This window comes from Ixodes scapularis, unplaced genomic scaffold (genome assembly GCF_016920785.2).
Source record: "Ixodes scapularis isolate PalLabHiFi unplaced genomic scaffold, ASM1692078v2 PGA_scaffold5__190_contigs__length_132052651, whole genome shotgun sequence".
NCBI lineage: Eukaryota > Metazoa > Arthropoda > Arachnida > Ixodida > Ixodidae > Ixodes > Ixodes scapularis.
The window spans coordinates 95104261-95126325 of NW_024609880.1; the positions used below are offsets into that span (position 1 = coordinate 95104261).

A 22065-nucleotide genomic window follows, 5' to 3' on the forward strand; every position below is an offset into this window, starting at 1 on the left:
TTTCCCAACTGAGTGTTTTAGTAACGTTGGACCAACGTTACTAAAACACTCAGTTGAGAAACTCCCATAGAGACAGCTTTGAAAAAGTGGCCTCAATCTGTCTCCGAGCACCAAGCTAATGACGAACACAACGCCACCATTTCTCCCGCAGCGGCCACTCGAGGAACTGCACGTGAATTCTATTTTGGCTTTAATACAGCGGAAGAGGTTACATGGGTGCCACCCCCGTCTCCCCGGCGGACGCGCCGCGTCGACCTACCGAAGTTAAAATGCACCTAGGCCGGGACGCGCTACCTGAAAGGACCGCTGAGGCATGGTTGAATAAAAACAATATTAATTGTGCCGCAAAACCCTGCAAACTAAAGATTTTAAAAGCATAATCGCCCCTCTATTTGGACTAAACTCCAATAAATGTTACACAAAAAGAGTCTTTGCCGTTTGTTTTTACGCAAAAACAGGCTTTCAAAAAGCTCAAGGTGACCACAGTACAGACAAACGATAAAGAGTGGCGCTGTTGTCGCATTTAGCTCGGTCTCGGTGGACGCCAGCGGCCCAGGTTACGACGGCAAGTTTCCCAACTGAGTGTTTTAGTAACGTTGGTTGGCAGGCTGCGATCAAAATAGCGTGGGTGATATTGCGTGCTTGATTAAAATTATTTGACGAAACATGTTTCTGAAACCCGGCGTGAACAGCAGTCCGGTTTTTGAGGACCTGGTAAAAGTTTCACGAAATCGCAGCACCGGAAGAAAAGCAGCACAGCACGTATCGAAAGTCGCATCGAAAGAAGCATCGAAAGCAGACGACAGTGCAGACGACGGTACGGAGTCTGCTTTTGATGCGAGCTGCGCTGCTTTCCCCCGGTGCTGCGCTTTCGTAGAACTTTTGTCGGGTCCTCAAAGATGAGGCTACCGTTCACGCCGGGTTTCAAGAATCTGCTTCGTCGAACAACTTCAATCAAGCACGAAATGTCACCCACGGTACAGTGTACTAGATCTATGGCTATTTTTATGGCAGCCTGCCGCCATTGCGCTGTCCGCCATATTACTATGATGGCTAGAGATGATATAACTCTACCTAAAGATGGCCGCCAGTGACCGCATTCCGCTCCATAGGAGGAGCTGGTCAAACGCGATCCAGCAAATAGACATAGAGATGAGTGGTGTGTGTCAACGTGTCAACAACGTTGGTGTGTGTGTGGGGGGGGCGGGGGGGGGGGGGGGGGGAAGCAGATGTCACACATCCAAACCACCTGAACCCCCTCTCCACCACCAAAAAAAAAAAAGGAAAGGGGGGGGGGGGGCTATTTCGGACAAGGGTTTCGGAACCTTTTCTTTGCCTACGTCATTGTCCCATGGTAGGTGGCGCAAGTTACCGTCTATTATTGATAGACGATGTATATTTATTTGTTATTGAATTAATAGTGCTGCTGGTCGCGATAATTTAGCAAAAATAACATAAAAATTACGCACGTAAAATAACTTAAAAATAATAAACAATAAGGATATATGAAATTAGAGGCGATTATATGTATTATACAGTTTAGGTCAGGCGGCGCAAGTTACCGTCTATTATTAGGACTACGACCTATTTTACCATATATCTACCCATTTTATGTATACAGCTAGCGCATGTGTCTTTGCCTCTCTGCGTCTTCGATGTGTTTGTTGGTGGTTTTGGTGAGCTTCTCAATTTTGTGTAAAATTCTAGCTTTCTGAACCAGTTTGGTTGCTAAAGAACAATGACTGAAGAAAAAGAAGCAAAGGAGGAGGTGAGGCAGTGTCGAGTTGTTTTCTTTTATTAGCCACTCCTGTTGTCTAAAGAGTGGCAACTCGGCGCTTGTGGTCCGTTCGTCATCGTGTCTGACTTCCAGCGTTGTCCTCATACATTATCCCTTGCATTTCCGATTTTCGCAGCGATTAAGGAAGTTTAGTATGCGGCGTACTTAAGATTAAAGCACATTTTCTTCCCGGCTTGATTTTATAAGCTCCACAACAGTGCTACAGCTGTTTCATGCTCGTCGCGTGACTCTTTACTTCAGACGTTTGAAGGTTTGTACGTTTGTACCCACCGATAGGTCTAGAACGACGGGGAGGTGCTTCGGCTTTCCCGCTACCAGAGCGAGCTTAGTACTTTTGATAATACTTCGTCGTCTTGTGAGCTTCGAGCGTGCATGCGCAGCCAAAGCACGGCGGAAGACAGTGAGCGTGCGCCGAAAAAGACACCCACCAGGAAGGGTATGTTAGACAAATGTTTCGTTTTTCCTAAAAAGAAACAGAAGTGACCGAAGTGACGATATCGCGTCTGATTGGCTATAGGCTCAAATGACGAAAGAGGGAACTTTCGTCATTTGAGCCTCTAACCAATTAGACGCGGTATCATCACTTCCGTCACTTCAAGTTACTTTTTAGGAGAAACGAAACATTTGTCGAACATAGCCCCCCTGTTCTCATCCTCCCAGTGACTACACATGGCAAGGCTACTCCGCCTTCTTTTCAGGTGGCGCAGGAGTTTCGAATTGACCCAGAGTCCGAGCTGCGTTTTGAAGTGGAAGGCAAGGAAAAAGTCACTGTGGAGGTACGACTACTCCGTGTGACACTGTTAAGGCTGGTTCACACACTCGCAACTGCTTACGACAGTGTGCATTAAAACCCCTTCTGATCTCTCTTGTTGTTTGCACGACGAGAGCACACGCTGGCGCCATCTATGGGGTAGCCGTGGAACACCTTCGGTTTGCGTACATTTCCCATCTTTTTCGCGCATTATTCTTTCTTCCTTGGCTCAATAAACTTTTGACCATGACAACCGTTTCCCAAAGATGGTATGTACATTTGATCTCGCAAATCCTGCAAGGTCTTCTCTCTAGTGAAACACAGTTCCAGGGTGACCTCATAGGTGGCGCCAGCATGTCGGTGCCTTCTCTCCTTTTGAGATATCACGAGAGTTTGGTCCTAAGCAAATGCAAGTGTGTGAACAGGCCTTTAGTGCAAACACAACATGGACAGTTTTTGTATTTCACTTTAGGGAGAGAGAAACTTTATTTTAACCGAAGAGTGGAAGCTCTTCGATCTTAGGGAGTGTTAGAATAACGCATGCAATTTTAGCGCACGCTAGTGCTAAATTTAGCGCTTGTATTAGCGCACGCGACGCAAGAGAGTTTTAGAACAGCGTTTCTCCGTCGCGACGCAACAGCCCAAGCATCTCGCGCTTGCGACGCCACCAAGATACAGTAACAATTTTTATTTTACTCACGAAATGCTGTGACTTTAGAAAAAAGCAAGTTTTTTGGTCCAGAGTAGCATTTTAGATTTTTTTAAACATGAGAATGCGACACCTGCGGTTGACCGGTCGTGTCCGCTGGCATCGCCTCGGCAAGAGAGGTCTCGTGTACTGATCTTCGCACATTGTACCTTTGCCGAGAAATGTTTGTGCGTCGCAAGCATCAAGTTGCCGGTGATCGTTGCCAAACTGAGTACAATGTCGTCCCGTATTCAAAAACTTAGTTGCGAGGATGCCGCCGACGTCGCATTCATGACGCCGCCAAAGCAGCCGCCTACATAATCAAGGACATAATCCTGGAAGCCGCCATTTTTTAAACTCTGCTTGTCTTGGCTTTAGCCAACTTCTCATCACGAATCCTCCTTGGAGAAGCGCAAAGACTCTTTGCGTACGCAGGCTATTTCCGAGAAATAGCGCTCGCTAATATTGCGCACGCAAAGCGAAAAACCTGGTTTGCGTTCGGAGCATGCGCAGCAGCGACGACACTATTCTTTGCGGACGCAAAGCTTTAGCGTGCGCTATTCTAAAACTCCCTTTTAAAAAAGGTGGTGTCAGGCACAAAAACTTACCACTTTGGTAAACGCTCCAATTAGCACTTACCACCATACTGCCGTAAAACTTAACGTATAATTTGCAGAATTTCCTAAATTTTAATAGTGGGTGTACGAAGTGAGCGCTTCTACAGTATTTTACAGTGGTAATTTGACAACAACCTTTCGATTAATAAACAAAAATACAGAAAATGCCAATGATTGCTTGGTCACTCTAACAGCATTGTGCTATGCACCAAGTAAGCCACTAGTTACAATTTTGTCAAACTTACATTAATTTGCATGGATTCAAAGAAGACGCTCACTGAGACAAAGGACGAACGTGTGACCTTACATGGAGCAGAACTTTCAAACCGCATTATCGATTCGAAACATTCAATATAATATGTAAATACATTTCCACTGACTGTAAAATTTGTATGTTCTATCACAGTTCGGAACACCGTTTAATTGAATCGGCAGGGGACCCAAGGACGATTGATTAGCCCGAGTGTGTAGCCAAAGTGGGCGATATGCAACGATATTGGCATGGCTATGTTGACAGATTAAAAGGCCAGCTTTCCTCTGCATCTGACAGTTCCACGCAACTTTATCACCAGTGAGCTTACCTTCCATGAGCTCTTGGGTTCAGTGTATTGTTTTGTAAGCTTAAAAGGGGCCCTGCAAGGACTTTTTTACTGGTTTTTAATTTGCACCAAACCTGAGCGCACTGAACATAGTAACTTAATGAAACTTTTCTTCTCTCGAATTTCGCTTTATTTAAAAAGTTATAGGCAAAATAAAATGACAAAAACAAGCAAAAAATAACCTCCTTCATGACGTCCTTGGCCGCTTGAGTGGCCATGAACTAGAGGAGGGGTAGTGAGCTCAGCGAGTGCGCACGGCTGCCGCACTTTGTGTCGACGGCCCGAGAGGGCGCCACTGAAGCATGTTCTGGATAGGCTGTATAAAGCGGGCAGCCAGGGCGGCTCGCATTGCATTTGCTGCGCGGTTAAACACTAATACGGCATGACACTTTATTGGCTACAAACGACAGCAAACACGGGGTAAAGGTCGGTTCAGAATGGGATCCACTTCGCGCTGCCATACCGCCAAAGCTTCTCGCCAAAGGCCTTCGGAACGCTCGGTACCGGTCGGATCCTCGACTGCAGCGCCGCCGCATACATCCGGGACCTCTCTACGCTCGCCATTCGTCAGTGTCTTATCCCACTACACCTTTCTAGTATGTGCCGCCTTTTCCACCACTTGGTGGTGGGTATGTCGACGGGTCATTTCTTGTTTCTGTACTTAATAAACTTCATTTGTTTCTTTTTTGATCTAAAATACTGAACAAAAACTACTTTTATAAATAATTGAAACGGCTCACACCACTTATATTTTGTATTTCGACTAAAAAGAAGCTTTTCGCGGCTCTGACTAGTAGTAAGCGCAGGACCAAAGACGTCACATTTCGCGCGCTTTCGGCACCGTGGGTCGCCCCCGTAGATGGAGGAGGTTTCCGCGTCGTCCGGTTAAAGTATGACGCACTGATATTTAGTTACTCTCTCCGTGACCGCTGGCTTGCCCGAACCCCAAGATACGTGGAAACCGCAAAAAAGGTAGATGCTTAAATATGATTGCAGGGGTCCCTTTAAAGCAATTACTTTCTTTGGTTTGTTTAGTAGAGAAGAGATAGATGGGGTGTGTCTTCACAGTGCTGAAAGTGACAGTTTACCATTTTTTCTCTAACAAGCTGATTGCCTCACTGGCATTGAAATTCTGTGCAGCTCTGTGTCACAAGGTATAGGGTTTGAGCTCTGAGTAGTCCTTGTCTCTCTTTTTGAGTGTCACTCATAATCCTATACTTGGTGTCAGCTATTTCATGCTATGTTGTCAAGGCTAGCATAGCTTCCGGAGTGCTGCAGCCCTGCACTCTTGCGTCTCATTTGTACGCACTCGTGCAGTTAGCTTTGATACATTGGTGCACTGCTGAAGCTAGGCTAGTCTCGACAATGTGGCACAAAATAGTTGATGCCGAGTTTACTAGTTGCTTTGAGGTGTAAAGCCCAAGTATCTTTTTTGTTTTCTCTAACAAGCTATTTTGATTTTCCAGTTAAAATCTGGCCTGGCTGAGATCTTCGGAGTTGAGCTTGTGAAGAACAAGAAGTTTGTGTTCGGATCGGGAGCCAAGATTGCCGTGTTTACGTGGCATGGCTGCACCCTTGAAATATCCTTTCATTGCCTTGACGAGTCGGACTCTTGGTTACCGCCATATTAAGGAGGGGCCAGGTATTTTTGCGTCAAAATGTACCTCATTTGGAACAGGGCTCGTAACCAAGGTTTTTCTGTTTTGGGATAAAACTGGAAAACTCTTAATCAACTCCTCACAATAACAAAATTGACCATAATTTTCCTCTTTAGAGGACCTTGATTCGACTCTGGTGACTCCTTCCTATCTTTCAACTCCTCCCCGACACGCGCGGTAACAGAAAACGAGAGGGTTTTCTCGGTGAACCGAAGACCACAAGTGACAACGGGTACTTTTCAGGGTCATTTCTAGTAACGAACATTGTGTAATTAAGGAAGAACCTGCCGACACTGCAACCAACGCCAGGCGGCACAAACGTCTAGGAAACATTTCAGTGGAGTACTACTAGCTCTCCGCGACGCAAAAAAACTTATATGCGCGGTGCGGAAGACGCAGTCGGCCTTTCTCATCAACAGCCACCTTACCGACGTGCTCCGCTTATTGCCCTTTCCTTAACTCGGTTCACTTGTGTGGGAAGACCGAGGTTGCCTATGTTGCCAAGGAGACGCCCATGATCTTCTATGCCAACATCCACGCAGTTCTGGAGCAGATGCGACAGAAGTGCGAAGAGGACGACTCAAAGGGACCTACGGTAACGATTTGCAGTTGCCCATCATGGCAGCAGAAACTGCATTGATGAGGATAGTTTCTGAAATAAGAGAGAGAATTATGTGTGCATTTTCACTACCCCAACAGCACACACGGTTCCATAGATGCTATCCCAGGTCGTCATAACATCCCATGAATGCCCCTCGTACATCCCCAGGACCGTCCGTGCCGTCTAAGTAGATGAGTCAATTGCTGGAGCTGCAAGCAGTGTGCAAAGGACAGGGGAGATGCTGAGAAAAAAAAATTTTAACAGCAAGAGCTGGAGGTTTTTAGGATTCATAAATGTAATTATAAATGATCTTTATTATTTTCCTAGAAATTTTTGCGATTAGAAGTCGGGCCAGTGTGCAACCCAAACCCGCAATCTCGTGGAGCCGAAACTTTCGTGTCGGTGATCTTCTAGTAAACAATCGAGGAAGGGCTTAGAAAATCCCTTACCTGCCTCAGAGCTCTCTCATGCCACTTGCCATATTTTCCAGGCTTAAATCCATAGGCTGTTTGATATGTGCTTAAAGGTAAAACTTTTGTGGGGCACAGAGCACTGTTGACGTTACATTTCGTCTGCTACGAGCCAACTTCTTTTTTGCTTGAATAAAAGTTTGTGGTAAAACGTCAAGAAAATTTCACCCATTAGCTTCTTAACCCACCGAGGAGTAATACTACATTATTTTCTTCTCAGAGCCTGCGAAATCAAACGAAAGAAGCAAAATTTGTATGTTGATCCCATGCATTCCACCGGGTGAATAAATGAGAATAGTGGACCTCCCTACTCAGCTGGGAGTAGCGGGGAGTTCATGCACATGCGCTCACACCTCTCCTGTGCTGCGGGATGATTGGCTCACTCGAGAGTGGGGCATTACTGCGGCGAGATCATGAACTGGCCAAACACTCCCAATATACAAATCTAATGCAGACTATACAACAAGTTTTTTTTGTGTTTTATTAAAGTTTGTTTGTTATGATGAGATTTGACTTGTGAATGGCAGTTATGTTAACAATTATTTCTCTGTGATAAAAGCATCTTTGTGTGCTAATGAGGCAGGCATTTTTCGAGGTATGCTGATTATTGGAATGTTTTACTTGTAGGATATACACTAGCTGCAGACAATGCACCGGACGTGGACTATCTAAGGAATAAATTTTCTCTTAAGCCGATATTTGCCCCTTTGGAGTTTGGAAAATATTGTGGTTGCAAGATAACACATAGTATTTGGAAGTGCCAAGACATTCCCGGTTTCATCTGTGATGTTGTTGTTCTACTCAGGTCATGGTGGTGGGCCCCACAGACGTGGGCAAGAGTTGTCTTTGTCGGATTCTGCTCAACTATGCGGTGCGCCAGGGCAGGAGACCAATATTCGTGGACCTCGACGTCGGGCAGGTAAGCTCCCCCCCCTCCTAGAACTTCCCGTCGGAAGGTTGGGAGAGAATTTGAGTAGCTTTGTTTGAAGATCGGCTGACTTCGCGCTTTTACAGCGGAGCTGTTTAGGGCTAGTTTCCCCAGGATCGTGTCCACCAGCAAAGAAAAGGTGACACTGAACTCTGGACAGCTACCGCCATCTATGAACGACGGCGGAAACCAGGCAACCAGCTGGTTGCCACCACCGCTCATAGATGGCGGTAGATGTCCCGAATTCGGTGTCATGTGCACAGCAGCGCGAATGGTTCCGCAACTGCCGCGAGGCCGCTATTGCCTCAAGTTCCACTGCGTCGAGCGCTTCAGATTCCCTTGCGGAAGAAGAGCAGATCGCCCGCCTGGAAAGCCACCGCCGAGACCAGAAGCTACAGCTCCGCTGCTCTTCCCTCACCAGAGTGGAAAGGCTGAAAGTTTTTTGTAAGCAAAGCAACACAAGTGTTGTAGCACAATTAGTTGAGCAAAGCACGAGTAAAGACGTTATTTATCTTTAGTCATTGCAGCCAGCAGGAGACTGGGGAGCATCAGCAAGCCCCACTTTTGAAAGTGCTTTATTTATCTATCCATTGTAGGCATTCTTGCAATAAAGTATAAGCCCGGTACGGAGTATGTTGGTGAAAGCAATAGGACATTCGGTTGTAGGGCTGGTTTTTGTTAAAGTTTTGTCCCCAAAATACTTTTTTTTAATTGTGCATTTCTTTTGGCATAGTTGGAAATGATGTGCTATTTCTACTTTTCAGGGTCACATATCTATACCGGGAACCATTGGTGAGTTGATTTTATCAGTACAGTGTTTTCACATCGGCGTTTAGCCCAATGAAAAGGCAGCTACATCAGGTCTAAAGACTGCTCATGCTTTCCTTATAGCAGCCAAAAGTAACCCAACTTTTATTGAAATAGGGGTAATAATGCGGGTTAGCTGGTGAATGATCCTACTTATGAGACCCCGAGACAAGGGAGGAAAACAACAAAGAAAAAGAGAAAAAGGACAACGCAATTACTTCTCAAGTATCTGCAAGAGCTGTGCTTGCGTCCTGACAGATGACCAGTTGACGGCGAGAACTAATCGTCGTGTGATTCGATCAGGAAATCTGCATTTTAAGGCTCTGAATTAAGACATTGTTGCGCTGTTCCTTTTTCTTTTTCTTCTTCTTCTTTGTTTTTCTCCTTTGTCTCAGGGTTTTATAAGTATGATTGATTTTTATCTTTGATTTGAAATGAAAAAATTCTGAAAGCATTTGGCTCCTACTTATGTTCTGGATACCCTGTTGATGTGACCATATCGGAGTTAAATGCTGATTACTTCTGTGTTTGGCTTACCATAGGAGCTCTGTTGGTGGAGCGCCCGGCAGAAGTGGAAGAGGGCTTCTCACAGCAGGCACCCCTGGTGTACCACTACGGCCACAGCAGCCCGGGGACCAATGCCACCCTCTACAATGTCCTAGTCTCGCGCCTTGCCGAAGTCATAAACCTGCGCGCCGAGAGCAACAAAAAGGGTGAGGCCTGGAGTAACCAAATGAGTTTTGCTTAGGGTATGGGCACTCCATTCCCCAGGGGATTAAAAACGGGAGCGGAATGCAGTAAATCGTAAGTGCTGACATCGGTGACAACAAGAGGAAGGAGGGGGAAGAGAGCGAGGGAAGAGAAGAAAAAGGAAGCAGACGATAGGTTGGGCGTGTTCATTTTGCCGCGACGAGAGCGCTTGCAAACTTTTTTTCTTATATATACAGTGCACGACGTTGGTCTTTTTTTTACTAAGTAAGTACAAATTAAAGCTAGGAAAACGGTAAGTACAGACCAGGGTTCTCTTCAAATATTTTTGAGATACGGACATCCAACAGTTTCCAGGCTGTTGCAGGAAGGAAGAGGAGGCGATTGGTGCAACTTTTGGCATTCTCGGCACTTTCTTTGCCACGCAGCAGTGATTCTGTTTGCAGGGATTATGCACTTCTGTCACGTAGTGCCACGCAGGTCTGCGAAATGCGACAGTCTGAAGTATTGTGCGTTTTTGGAATCAGCATCATCTTGTCTGTCGGAGGTAAAATATAGAGGTGGGCTGGACATAGTAGGGATGGGCAGACGGCCAGACTGGTGGGTGGCAAGACCACTGCCGCTCACTGTGGGAAGAACCCTGGTACAGACCTTGGGCAATGTTTTCTCGCTTCTTTGTGTATATTAAAGCGTCGCAAGTGATCTGGGCCCATCGGGATCACCATTGGGACCACCAATGTCCCCTTCTATGCCCGGCCATTCCGAAGCGGCTGCAATGCGTGTCACTAATGGTAGACGGCGAATATTCTTCTGACCCAGATACGCTGTGCAATCAATTCGCCAAGTTCTTCTTTTCAACCTATACATTGGTTGTTGTTGAAAACAGACATTTTACAAGTTGTTCGTAACTATATTTTTCCTCCTACAATTAGCCTTGCCGACAATGTGTGGGCAATTCATCAGCTTCCGTCTGAAAAATTATGTGGCGCTGATGGCGTACGAAATTTTATAATTAAGGGGTGTGTCGATACCCTGGCTCCCCATTCTACACCACATATTTTCTATATTGCTGAAGCAATCTGTTTTTCCAACTGCCTGAATGGAGGGCTTAGTAATCCCTCTTCCTAAATCAGGCACCTCAATGAATATTATATACTATAGGCCAATATCATTGCCCTCCGCATTTGCAAAGGTGTCCGAAAAAATCATCCATAAACATTCGAGACATTGTTTAAAGCATGTAATACCGAATGCACAGCATAGTTTCATGAGTGTCAGGTCTGTTGAAACAAATATTGTGTGTTTTTTTTAAATGATATTGCCCCCAGAGTCTGTTCTCGAGAGCAAACTGATGCAGTGTATTTTGATTGTCGCAAGGCATTCGACCGTGTAAAACATAAGCTACTGTTACATAAACTTTCTATGTTTGGTCTCAATAATGAATATTGTTTTTATTTATCTTACTGCAGGAGAGAACTGTGTCAGTTACGCAATTGGAAAGTCTTTCTTTTTCCTCTACCATCTGGTGTACTCCAGGGTTCCTATCTTGGACCTCTTTTTTTAAATTTTATTTGTTAAAAATATCTAAGACGTCATTCGTCGTTCAACTCTTTTGCAATTTGCAGATCTCAAGATCTATAAAAATATTTCGACATTAAATGATTGTGCTCTACTCCAGCAAGATATCGATGCCATCTGTCAATGATGTAAAGACAATGGGCTTGATCTTAACACTGGAAAAACAAATGTGGTATCTTTCACGCATAAGACTAATCCAACCCATTTTGTGTACCACTTAGAAGATTTGTTGATTACTCACGTTAGGATTGTGAAAGATCTTTGTGTGATGCTTGACTCCAAACTTAACTTAACTCGCGGTAATTTTAACTCGCACACGCCATACGTTGTGAGCGCATGTTTTCATCTCCTCGGTCTAATTTCAAGATTTAGTACCCTATTTTCCGGACTATAAGTCACACTTTTGTATATTCAGCCGTTTTTTTGCGGAAAAGTAGGTATCCAAGTTGCACCTTTATATAAGTCGCACCTCTTTGCTTGGTTCATGCAATGAGTTTTTTTCATTTTACGCGCGTTGGTATTGCGAGATCGGAGTTGCGCACAATCGGCTAGATCGTGCCTACCAATTGACGCACAACTTTGACCTTTAAACTCGCGAGAAATGCCCATAGCACGGCACTGTCTGGCAGGGGCAGTCGAGTGACTTGCAGCAAAAGGACGTAAAAGGCGAAAAATGAGAAGGTTATCTTTTTTATTCGAGCGTACACATGCTAAGTGAACGAAAGTTTAACTTGCCAGACACTCAAGAACCAAGCTTTGGACCACTAGGCCTATCCTAGGCCAAGTCATTGAGGTGACATGAGCATTGATGCGGAGGCAGATAGATAAATCTTGATACTCTTCTTTGATTACTACAAAAAGATTGGCTAGCCGCAATCCTTCCTTTTAAACGTAGCAACACGGCTGGAGCATGGAAGATAAGAACTACTCATAAAACAAAAACTAAGAAAGATGCGAAAAAATTTTTTGCAATGCGTGTATACCAATCTTTTACCTTTCAGTATTATTGGACTGATGCAAAAGAATACAGAACGACGGCTGAATTAAGCAATGTCGATCACATTCTATAAAAGTTTTATTTTCACTGTATTGCCTATCCACATTGAGCCGCTTCGGGGAAACCGCAAAATTTCTCGCTTTCCGAGTCGGTTATGAAACGTGTAGGAGAGTGCGGTGACAGCAGTGCCTCCTGGAAGGGGCAACACCACCTGTGGCTACATAGTTCCGGTGCTTTACGAAAAATGGCATGCAGCACATAAAAAAAATTGTGTCCCGCAAGGTACCACCGGGATTTGCACACAATGTCCACCAAATCCGATGGACGACTACGAAATGTTGATGGGAAATGTTGACGAGAGACACCCACCTCCAGGGATGGGCAAAATACATGCAAATATGTATTGAAATACAAATACAAAATACTTCGTCAAAAACATATTTAATTACAAATCTAATTACATTTCCAAAAAAGCATTTAAGTACGAGATACAAATACAACCAAATGTATTTGGTCTCCTCCAAATACTTTTCCAAATACATTCCTCAAAATTTGCGTCAGTGACTTCAGGGCACCTGCAACGGGTTTCTGGGTGTCTCATTTTAATTTTGCATCGCACACTCGGGAGTTAGTGTGCAAGGCTCTAGTAACGTAATAGAAATATAATCACAAAAAAAAAAAAAAATGTCATCAGCTTGGATGTAATATGTGAAAAAAGTACAGAGCTTCAAGCAGCTTTTTTTGTCGATTACATTTTGGTATAGTAGACCAACAAAGAACCGAGACGACCAAGACGCGCAGCACAAGCTAGAGAATTTTTTATTGTTGCAACTTGCACCAGTTACGAAAATCTAGACGACCCGCGAATTTAGAATGTTCCAGGCAAAATTATGGATGTAAATCAGGCTGGAAAGCATCACAAGTTGTCACAGGCACTTATTTAGCCAGTCTGCCTGTGAATGTCGATTTCGTCACTATTCTTGCCCTGGACTAGCACCGCAATCACAAAGTCACTAAACGCTTATGCTTGATTGAGAGACACTGCATTTGGTGCAGAACGTAGTTTTCTTCCTGCTCTGGACAGTGACAATAAATTTGAGGGATGTATTTTCGCCCACAAAATTGTATTTAATTACACCTGTATTTGAAATACCCACGTTTTAGTATTTAAATACACACGTCAAATACATTACATACCTGCCAACTCTTCCAAATTTTTCATAAAATGTATGAATAGGGACTAATTTTACGATTTTATGAATCTTGCTTCAAATCTTATGAAAAATATATTAAATTTTTTTATTTCATTTTATTGTTATTTTTTTTTGTTTGGTTTTTGTAACTCCGTTGTTGGCGGTATCTTGCACCGCCACAAGTGGGCGTTAGGTACCGTCCACAGCAGCGTCGTGGTTTTTACTATCCGTCTATCCGGTGGCCACGGATCGAAAACCAATCCAAAGTTCAAAGTTTTTGTTTGTGTGTTCAGCGGTGAACGGGTGCACGTTGGTTCAACGTGTTCAGACGTTGTTGGGCCTCGTTTCGGCCAGTTTCGAGGCGAGAAGTGCGGCGTCTGTGTTTTTTGCACGTGTAACTGCAGCATTCTCCTGGTCACTGTGGTTTCGCGGCGCAATACTGAACTCCAAACCTCAAAAGAGGTACTTTCAGGTGTTTCTGAAGTCCTACGCGTCAAAATTTCCGTGCTTCATGTCGCCCAAAAAGCGAGAGATGTTTGGATTCTGTAGCACGGGCACATGTGATGTAAGCGTTTCGCACGCTGGCCAGGCTGACATTGAGCTGCACATTGCTTTGCGTACCCCCCCCCCCCCCCCCCCCCCCCGTTGCGGCCGCGGGACTTTTAGGAATTTGAAAATCCACGGGTTGGCAGGTATGACATTACCCAATTTGTGATTAAATACAAATGCAGAATACACAAAGTATTTCAAATACATATTTCAAATACTTGTATTTAAGATACTGCCCATCCCTGCCCACCTCAAAGATAAAATGTTGTCTCTCGATGCCCGGGAAGGAGACGGAGCAAGCGAGAGCTATGACATAACGGTGGATTTTTCTGGCGGGCCTCCGGGCAGCATTGCAAAAGGTGCAAGTGTAAGCTCGAAAAGGCACACCGAGTGCGCGGGCTTCTGTCCCACTCGAGCGTCAGCTAGAGCTGTGCTTTGTGCGGCCCGACTGGTGACCAGTTCATGGCAAGGGCTGGTCCTCTCGTGATCCGATGTGAGTTAGTCTTCTGCATTTTGGGGCTCCGGAGCAAAAACCCCTCAGTGATCACGATTACTTTTGGGCAAACCATTGCAGTCGTAGACGTCATGGTTCGTTTCACTTTACGTGCAAACGAAGTTGACGCTACGAGCACGAGGGTGTTTGGCACGCATGCTTGGCGGGGACTCTGGGAGCCCAACGCTTGCTCTTGTAGCTTCTGCTGCACTCTCACTTAAAAGTGAAACGGAATACAAGTATTTAAGCCAATTTTGTAACACCTCATTGCAGCCAGCGTGAGTGGCATCATCATCAACACGTGCGGGTGGGTGAAAGGAGCCGGCTATAAGGCGCTGACTCACGCGGCCCTTGCCTTTGAGGGTGAGTGCTTGCACCTCGCTTCCTTCACAATGCTCCACGCTCTTGTTGCCGAAACAGTGTGTTGTTTCAGTGGATGTGGTTCTGGTGTTGGACCAGGAAAGGCTGTACAACGAGCTGGCGAGAGACATGCCCAGCTTCGTCAAAGTGGTCTTCACGCCAAAGTCTGGAGGGGTGAGTGAAAAGAACTGCTTAAAGGATCGTGGACTGAAACTCTGGAAGGCACTTTTTGATTGCGAGCTAGAACTTTGACAAAGTCTGAACTTTGGTATACTGCAAACATGAGTCTTAGGAGACTCATCATCTCTGACTATAACTAAAAGCTTGTAGAAAGGAGAGGAGATATAACCTTAAAACTATTAAAGGACACATGCAAAAGAAAAAAACATTTTTTTTAAACGGCTTAGATGGAAAAAGGACGCCATAAAAAAATTTTACGATGAAGAAAAAAATTTTTTAGAGCTATATTTACGGCGCAAAACGAACTTGTAGTTGGCGCCCGCGGACACCGCGGAAAAGTGGTCCGTATTTATCACGTGACTGGTTCTTATTTATCACGTGGTGCTTGCGCTCTTTTGGAAGCTTCCTATGGCCTCTAAAAGTAACTTATTCATCTTTGTGTGAAGTATAACAACAAGCCAAGACGAATAAGTAACTTTTAGAGCCCAAAGAAAACTCCTGAAAAAGCGCAAGCAGACGTGATAGACCTGTGCGCCGGTCAGACGACGGCGGCGGCGCCCCGAAGCAGACGAACTTGTGCGGCGGCGGCGACGGCGGTGTAGAGAAACGCGTTGAAGCGGCGTTCGCACAACGCTCAGCGTGCGGCAGCGACGCAGCGCAGCGGCGCGCGGGCCTACCACGTGACCAGCGGCGGCTCCCGCGAGCGCCAACTACAAATTCGTATAGTGCCGTAAATATAGCTCTAAAAATTTTGTTTCTTCGTTGTAAAATCGTTTTGTGACATCCTTTTTCCATCTAAGCTGTCTAAAAAAAATGTTTTTTTCCTTTGCATGTGTCCTTTAAAACACCTCTGCTTCTACCCCCAAATTGTTTTTTTTTTTAATAAAATATATTTTGAAGGGCAGATATAAGTTGTGAACCTTTTTAATTTAAAAGATTCCCTTTACATTTATAATAGCAGTGGCTTATTGCAAGTGCAGGTGATGGTGGGCTGGCAGGCGCTCCGCATAAGGGTTGTTACCCGTCTGTCCAGCCCCGCACACCACCACCTGCGTCCTTTGAAGTGCAAATAAATTTATTATTATTATTATTATTATTGTTATTACTGTGAGTGGGCCATACTGGGTTTTCTGCCTTTGTGGTTTTGTCAAAATAAATTATTGTACTGACCAAGCACTTTGTTTCTAGACTTCCACAAAATATGTGAGCTTAGCACGACACCTCTTCGTGGGAAAATTCCTTCTTGTTCTTAATTTTAGAACACAGCAATAGCGCACAGAGATTTCCAGGGACGATAGCTGCCACTCATTGACCTCCTTGTAGCAATTGGAGCATGCAGCATCAAGATACTGACTCTTTGAGCCAGACCAATTGACTATATTTTGAGACTTCTTAAACAATTCTTCCCCGTACGCCCGAGATAATTCCTGAAAACTGGCGAGTATGACGGATGTCGGCGACACTCGCCTGGCTTGATTCAAAAGTCATAAACAACAACCGGCTATTTCAGAACCAAGAATAATTTTCTTTACCTTACAACAAAGAAAGAGGTGCACTTTCAAATGTCACCTTTTAAAACCAACCACTAAAAATACGCTCTCGAAATGAGCTATGAGGTTCGCTACATCTCGGTGCCGATTTTTCGGGTTCTACGTTTCGCCAATATAAAGGTATATTTGCCGTGTACCCGCCCCTAACGAAGGCTTTGCGTGGCGTCTGCACGCAGGTGGTGGAGCGGACCAAGTCGATGCGGTCAGAAGCGAGGGACTCCCGCGTGAGGGAGTACTTCTACGGCCTCAAGACGCCTCTCTACCCACACTCTTTCGACGTCAAGTTTGCTGACGTGAAAATCTACAAGATTGGAGGCAAGGCTCCATTTCTTTTGTTGTTCAGAGTATAGCTCAATAAGGTTCTTCTTTCCTTTCTACGGTTTCAAGGTGTGAGAAACTTTGTAATGTCTGTAGGGTATGAAGAATCAGACTAAGCGCCAAGGCGTTTGAGGGTGGTGGGAAAAAGTCAGGAAGGGACTTCTTGGAGGCACCATTCTGGCAGCTGCTTGAGAGACCCGGCCCTGAAAGAGCAGTGTCTTAGCAAAAAGTTGTCTGCCACTCTGAGGCTTTGAGGAGGTTCATTTTATATGGTATGAGAATAGTGCTACCAACTCTTGAATCAGAAAAGTGTGGAGGGGGGGGGGGGGGGGGGGTGTAATGGTGGGTAAACGTTGCGTTGAGCTGTCATAAAATGATGATGGTGGTAACAGACACTCTCCGTCGGGGGTTCTGCGGCATTGTCAGCACCCAAACTGGCTTGCCATGGCTTGCATCTACATTCTAAGGCGGCTAATGGCTAAAGCTTTCCGCAGTCAGCCTGCCTCGCCGACGTCGCCCTCTCAAGCTTCTTGGCCTGTTCGGAGTTTGTTTATACAGCGTGCGAGTCATATGAAATTTTTATTTGGGTCCTAATTTCGCCAATCCGGGACATAATGCTGTCCCCACTAGGACTAATCGGGACTCGGGACTTTTTATGAAAACTAGGGACTGTCCTACAATATCCGGGATGGTTGGGAACCCTATATGGGAAAGTTAAATATATGTACTATGTCACTGTCCTCATACTATTTTTGCATTAGCATAAATTTGCATTTTTGTGTCCACTTCACTAAAGTTACATACTATTGAACTATAGTAATCCCTCGTTATAACGAAGTCAACAGGATGGCAAAAAAATTTCATATAAGCGATAATTCAATAAAAACGAGAGAGCAAAAAAAAAAACAAAAAAAAAAACAGCAACAGCGGCCTTTAAGGTGAATGGGAACACTGCGGAACTTTCTGACTGTATATTTAATCAAACAAACCTTGGTTATGAACAACTTGCGGCAGTTTTACCGAGTAAAGAAAATAAGGAAGTGGAGTTTGCCAATACTTTTATGTGGGCATCAGTTATCAAACTGCTCCAGGCATCGCAAGAACACTGCCACCGCCACTGCACTCCACATTGTTTCGAAGCAGCCATAGGAAGTTTCACGTCTCCGCAGTTGTCAGTGTTTCCCGATGTGCCTCTCCGACGTCGCTTCGTGTTTATCCTGGCTGCATGCAAGGTCTACGATCACAGCATCCGTGGCAGGAGCAACAGCGGGAACATCCGTATCGACAAGCAAGAAGGAATCAAAGTTATCCTCGGTGGCTTCGCCAACACGTTTGCACACACTCCTGTAGAGATTGTTCCAGCTCTAGGAATCGTGCACCGGCTCGGCAAACACCCCCGCGACAGAAAATCCGACGTGCGCAAAGCAGTTGGCAATTGTTCATCTTTGGGTCGCAGGTGCACCAGGCGTGCTTTCTCTTGCATGAGAAACTTCTCGAACCCGTCCAGCGTGCCTTGCTTGTTCTGCAAAATGGTGGACAGCGTCGAACAGCCGATACCGGAATGTCAAATTCTTCGTTGGCTCCATTTTTCTTTTTTCCGTTTTACCAGTTTGTTGTTTGCCTCGATGAAGAAGGGAAAGGGAACACAATGGTCTCCACACGCCTCCGTGTAGGCTTGCAAGCTTTCTGCACCTCGACCTTCGTAATAAGCGTGGTCGGCCGCCAATGCGTTTAGAATAATCCGGTTCAAAATATGTGCATTTCGGTTGAAGCCTCTTCGATGAAAGCGAAAATTTGAAAGAACCGATTTTGTTATAACAGGGGATCACATATATTTTTGCTTCTCTCTGACATCATGTGCATGTTTTATTAAACTTGTGTACAATTCAGCAGATCTAAAAGGAATTGTCACTTCATTTATCTAATGATCTGACAGTAATGGGTTGTGGGAAAGTAGACAGGTTTAAAAGTTGTCTGCTGCTGGTTGAGATGTTGCCTTGATGCGTGTAAGCAGGGTAGTTGATTGGCCTCCAATGATCAACGCGGTTCTTGTTCATTTTTTCCAGCCCCATCCCTTCCCGATTCCTGTATGCCGCTTGGAATGAAGGCTGAGGACAACTTCACAAAGCTGGTCCCAGTCCCAATAGGTATAGATTTTTTTACTTTCACTTTTATCATTTTTATATATCTATTTAATTTGCAGTTCATCTCAGTCAACCTTGGTTTTCTAAACTCGGAGATTTGTAATCTGAGATTTGTAATCGTTCTGACAAAAGCAGTTTTTCTACCATAGCGAGGGAAACCATGTTGGAGACCACAAGGTCTCGGACGTGGTTTCCCTCACCGTTTGGCCACATGAAATAAAATTAGCAAGCTTGTCCAAGAATGAAGTGTGGCTTTTGCTGTTCTTCAATCTAAATGTAGGAAGCAGTGGCCCCAGTGGCCCTTTCTGTGAGCGAAGTTGGAATTTAAGGTTTTTAGCTTTGATGAGCCATTCTGTCTGTTGGGAAAGCCTGCTGAAAAACACCTATTTTATATGTTTAGAAAATCATGGCCTATATATTTGCATCTAGGGTACTTAATATTACACAGGTACAGTGAATTACAAGATTTCAGGTAAACAGTTGTCACACGCGAGTGCACCTATGTTAGAAGTGGGTTGTAAACTATAGTCTTGTTTCTTGACATCAGGTCCTAATCTGCTTCACCACATCCTGAGCGTCAGCTTTGCTGCTAGCAGCGATGAAGACATTCTTCAGACAAACGTTGCCGGGTTCATCTGTGTGTGAGTAACAAATTGGTCTTCTGCCAGTTATGCTTGCAAGTTGAGTGCCAGCCTTGAAGTGTAAAGGGGTGTCCTAACAGGCGTGAAGCAACACTTCACCGGCATATGAAGGGAAAGTTAAAGTTTGGCTGTCCAGCTTCTGTTTGGACATCAACCACGCAAACACCACGGCTTTCCTTGTCACCTCTTTTGCTTTTCGGTGACGTCTGTGCTCATCAGGTTTGACTTCGCACCCGACCTGCCAATGGTCTCCCGCCCATTTTTTCTGCCATGGCCCGCGACCGCCTCCGGCCTTTCGGATCATGCGAAGAGGCTTGACCTCCTTGCCCTTATATCCTTCTCTTTCCCGTTTTCGGGAAGCTCGGACATGAACAGCAGCGGAGACATTGACTGATAGCCAACAGAGCATGCGAGTAGCTATCTGGACCCATGTGCAAACACACTCTAGACCTCCTACAAGGACAGAAGCGGAAAAAAGCTTTCCCCGGCAAAAGAAATAATAGACGAAAGTAGACTACCCCCGGTCATATAACAAAGTTGTGTGGCCCCATGCGCTTTGAAATCTCCCGTTTGGACAACCCTTAAGAGGAGCTGCAGGAGGGAAGTGGGCACGTTCTACCACGGCAGCAGCACTTGCTGGCAGTTTGCCATGGCTGATACCGCTGAGGTATAAGGATGTGTGCAAATAATCAGCAAACTTACTTTCTCAGTGCAAGGCTTTACAGCTAGAATGAAAACTCATCAATTGGTATCTGAGCTGCTAGCTTTGTCCAGAACTGTGCAGATGGTTGTGGACACGGGTTTTGGTATGTTTTTTTGTAGGTCTCATGACAGGCATTCTTGTATCACACGGACAGAGTGCAAAGAGGTGGTGACTCAAGCACCTCTGTGCACTTCACAAATATAATGCAAGTTTTATTTTTGTAGAGCTTGCTACCTTATATTTTGATATTTAGTGGAATTTGCTGCTGCAAAACATTAGTTGCACACAAAGCAGCAGATTCCTTCATCGAGGATCGACTGGTATAAGCTGTGCAAGGCATCAAATTTCTGACAGCTATGTATTAGTACAGAGCGCGACACTGTTAGCGCGAACAAGCGATCGCCAGTTTTTACGGTTTTTCTCTTTGAAACCAAGGGATGTCATCCAAGTTGTTATCGCTACAGAATGAGCTCATTTCGTTCTATAATGCAAGCGATAAAATTTCGTGCTCGCTAATACTATTTAGAAGTAAATTGCGAAAATGCATCCATGTCGTGTTCGTGCTAACAGTGTCGCAATGTGTACCTTATGCAATTTAAGAAAGTGTCATAGGACAATGTAGCCGACCATATTTTGGAAAGTGTTACAGGATACATTCGCTTGTGCAAGCTTTGCTAGTATGTCTAGTCCATCACTGCCTTTGTATCATGACTGCAAGCATCGAAACTAGAAGCGTTTGTACGCATCACCTCTGATTTGGCCGAGTGCTCCTGTCCAGAACTGAAGTGGACGTCGAGAGGCAGACGCTAACCGTGCTGTCACCACAGCCACGACCACTTCCCAAGGCGGTGCTCTTGCTGAGCGAAGTTCAGTTCATGGACTCCCACTGAGGACACAAGTCACCGAGTCATCGTGTAAATAAATCATCCACCACCGTTCTAGACTTTTAGCTGCCGTAACTAAAGTAAAAACAATGTTTTGTTGCTACGTGCTTTTGCGTATTTCGTACCCAACGTTGCTCCAGAGGCCATGCCGCCCAATAGGTCAAGGATCTGGCTGGCACTTGAGTGGGTAGTACCAAGATTTTAATGTTCAAAGAATTTGCAGTTTGTATTTTTTATATTGTTTATGTAGACGAAAGCGACAAGAAACTCGAAAAAAAATGCTATTTTGCCGCGTGGTCGTGAGGGAAGAAACAAATTATTTGCATAGATGCAGCCACGCGTGGCGGTTACGGGAACTACAGTGACGTGCCTCGCTGCTACACTCCCCGTCGGCCTCATGGCAAACGGTCTTTTGTGTCGGATTGCTCGTCGCGATTTTCGGCGATGGGGGTCTCTGAAGAGAGAACCGAACGGAAAACCAGGTGATCCCTCAGAACACGTTACTCAAAAGATGGAAGTGAGAGTTAAGAGGCACTCTGACCTTCAATTTGTTTTATTTTTTAAATCAAATCTAGTATGTGCAAGAAAACAGTTTTCTGTTCTTTGTTCCATAGGTGACGCAGATTAATTCCTGCAGTTAATTGGCCAAAGTTCAGAAATCATTGCACTGCCCCTTTAGAAAAGAGCACTTCGACTAAAATCGACGGTAGGGCCAGGATTTCCGCAGACAGGACAAAGATAGATTGACCCCTATACACCAACACGTGGTCCCGACGTCATGTCGCTGCGATGGCGCTGCTATTGACAGGGCAGTAGAAGGGTATGCACTTGGGCTAGTTGGTAATTCATA

At 45.0% G+C, this 22065-nt stretch overlaps 1 protein-coding gene across 1 annotated transcript; it reads left to right on the forward strand.

The window, feature by feature from the left end:
* The first annotated feature begins 1587 nt into the window (after positions 1-1587).
* LOC8031643 (protein CLP1 homolog) lies at positions 1588-21318 on the forward strand. Its single transcript, XM_040209451.2, has 13 exons — positions 1588-1768; positions 2497-2574; positions 5920-6033; positions 6581-6706; positions 7988-8101; positions 8875-8902; positions 9460-9630; positions 14709-14798; positions 14869-14969; positions 16702-16840; positions 18910-18990; positions 19535-19628; positions 21110-21318. The coding sequence occupies exons 1-13, from the start codon at positions 1739-1741 to the stop codon at positions 21219-21221; spliced, it is 1278 nt and encodes a 425-aa protein (XP_040065385.1). The 5' UTR covers positions 1588-1738; the 3' UTR covers positions 21222-21318.
* Positions 21319-22065: the final 747 nt, after the last annotated feature.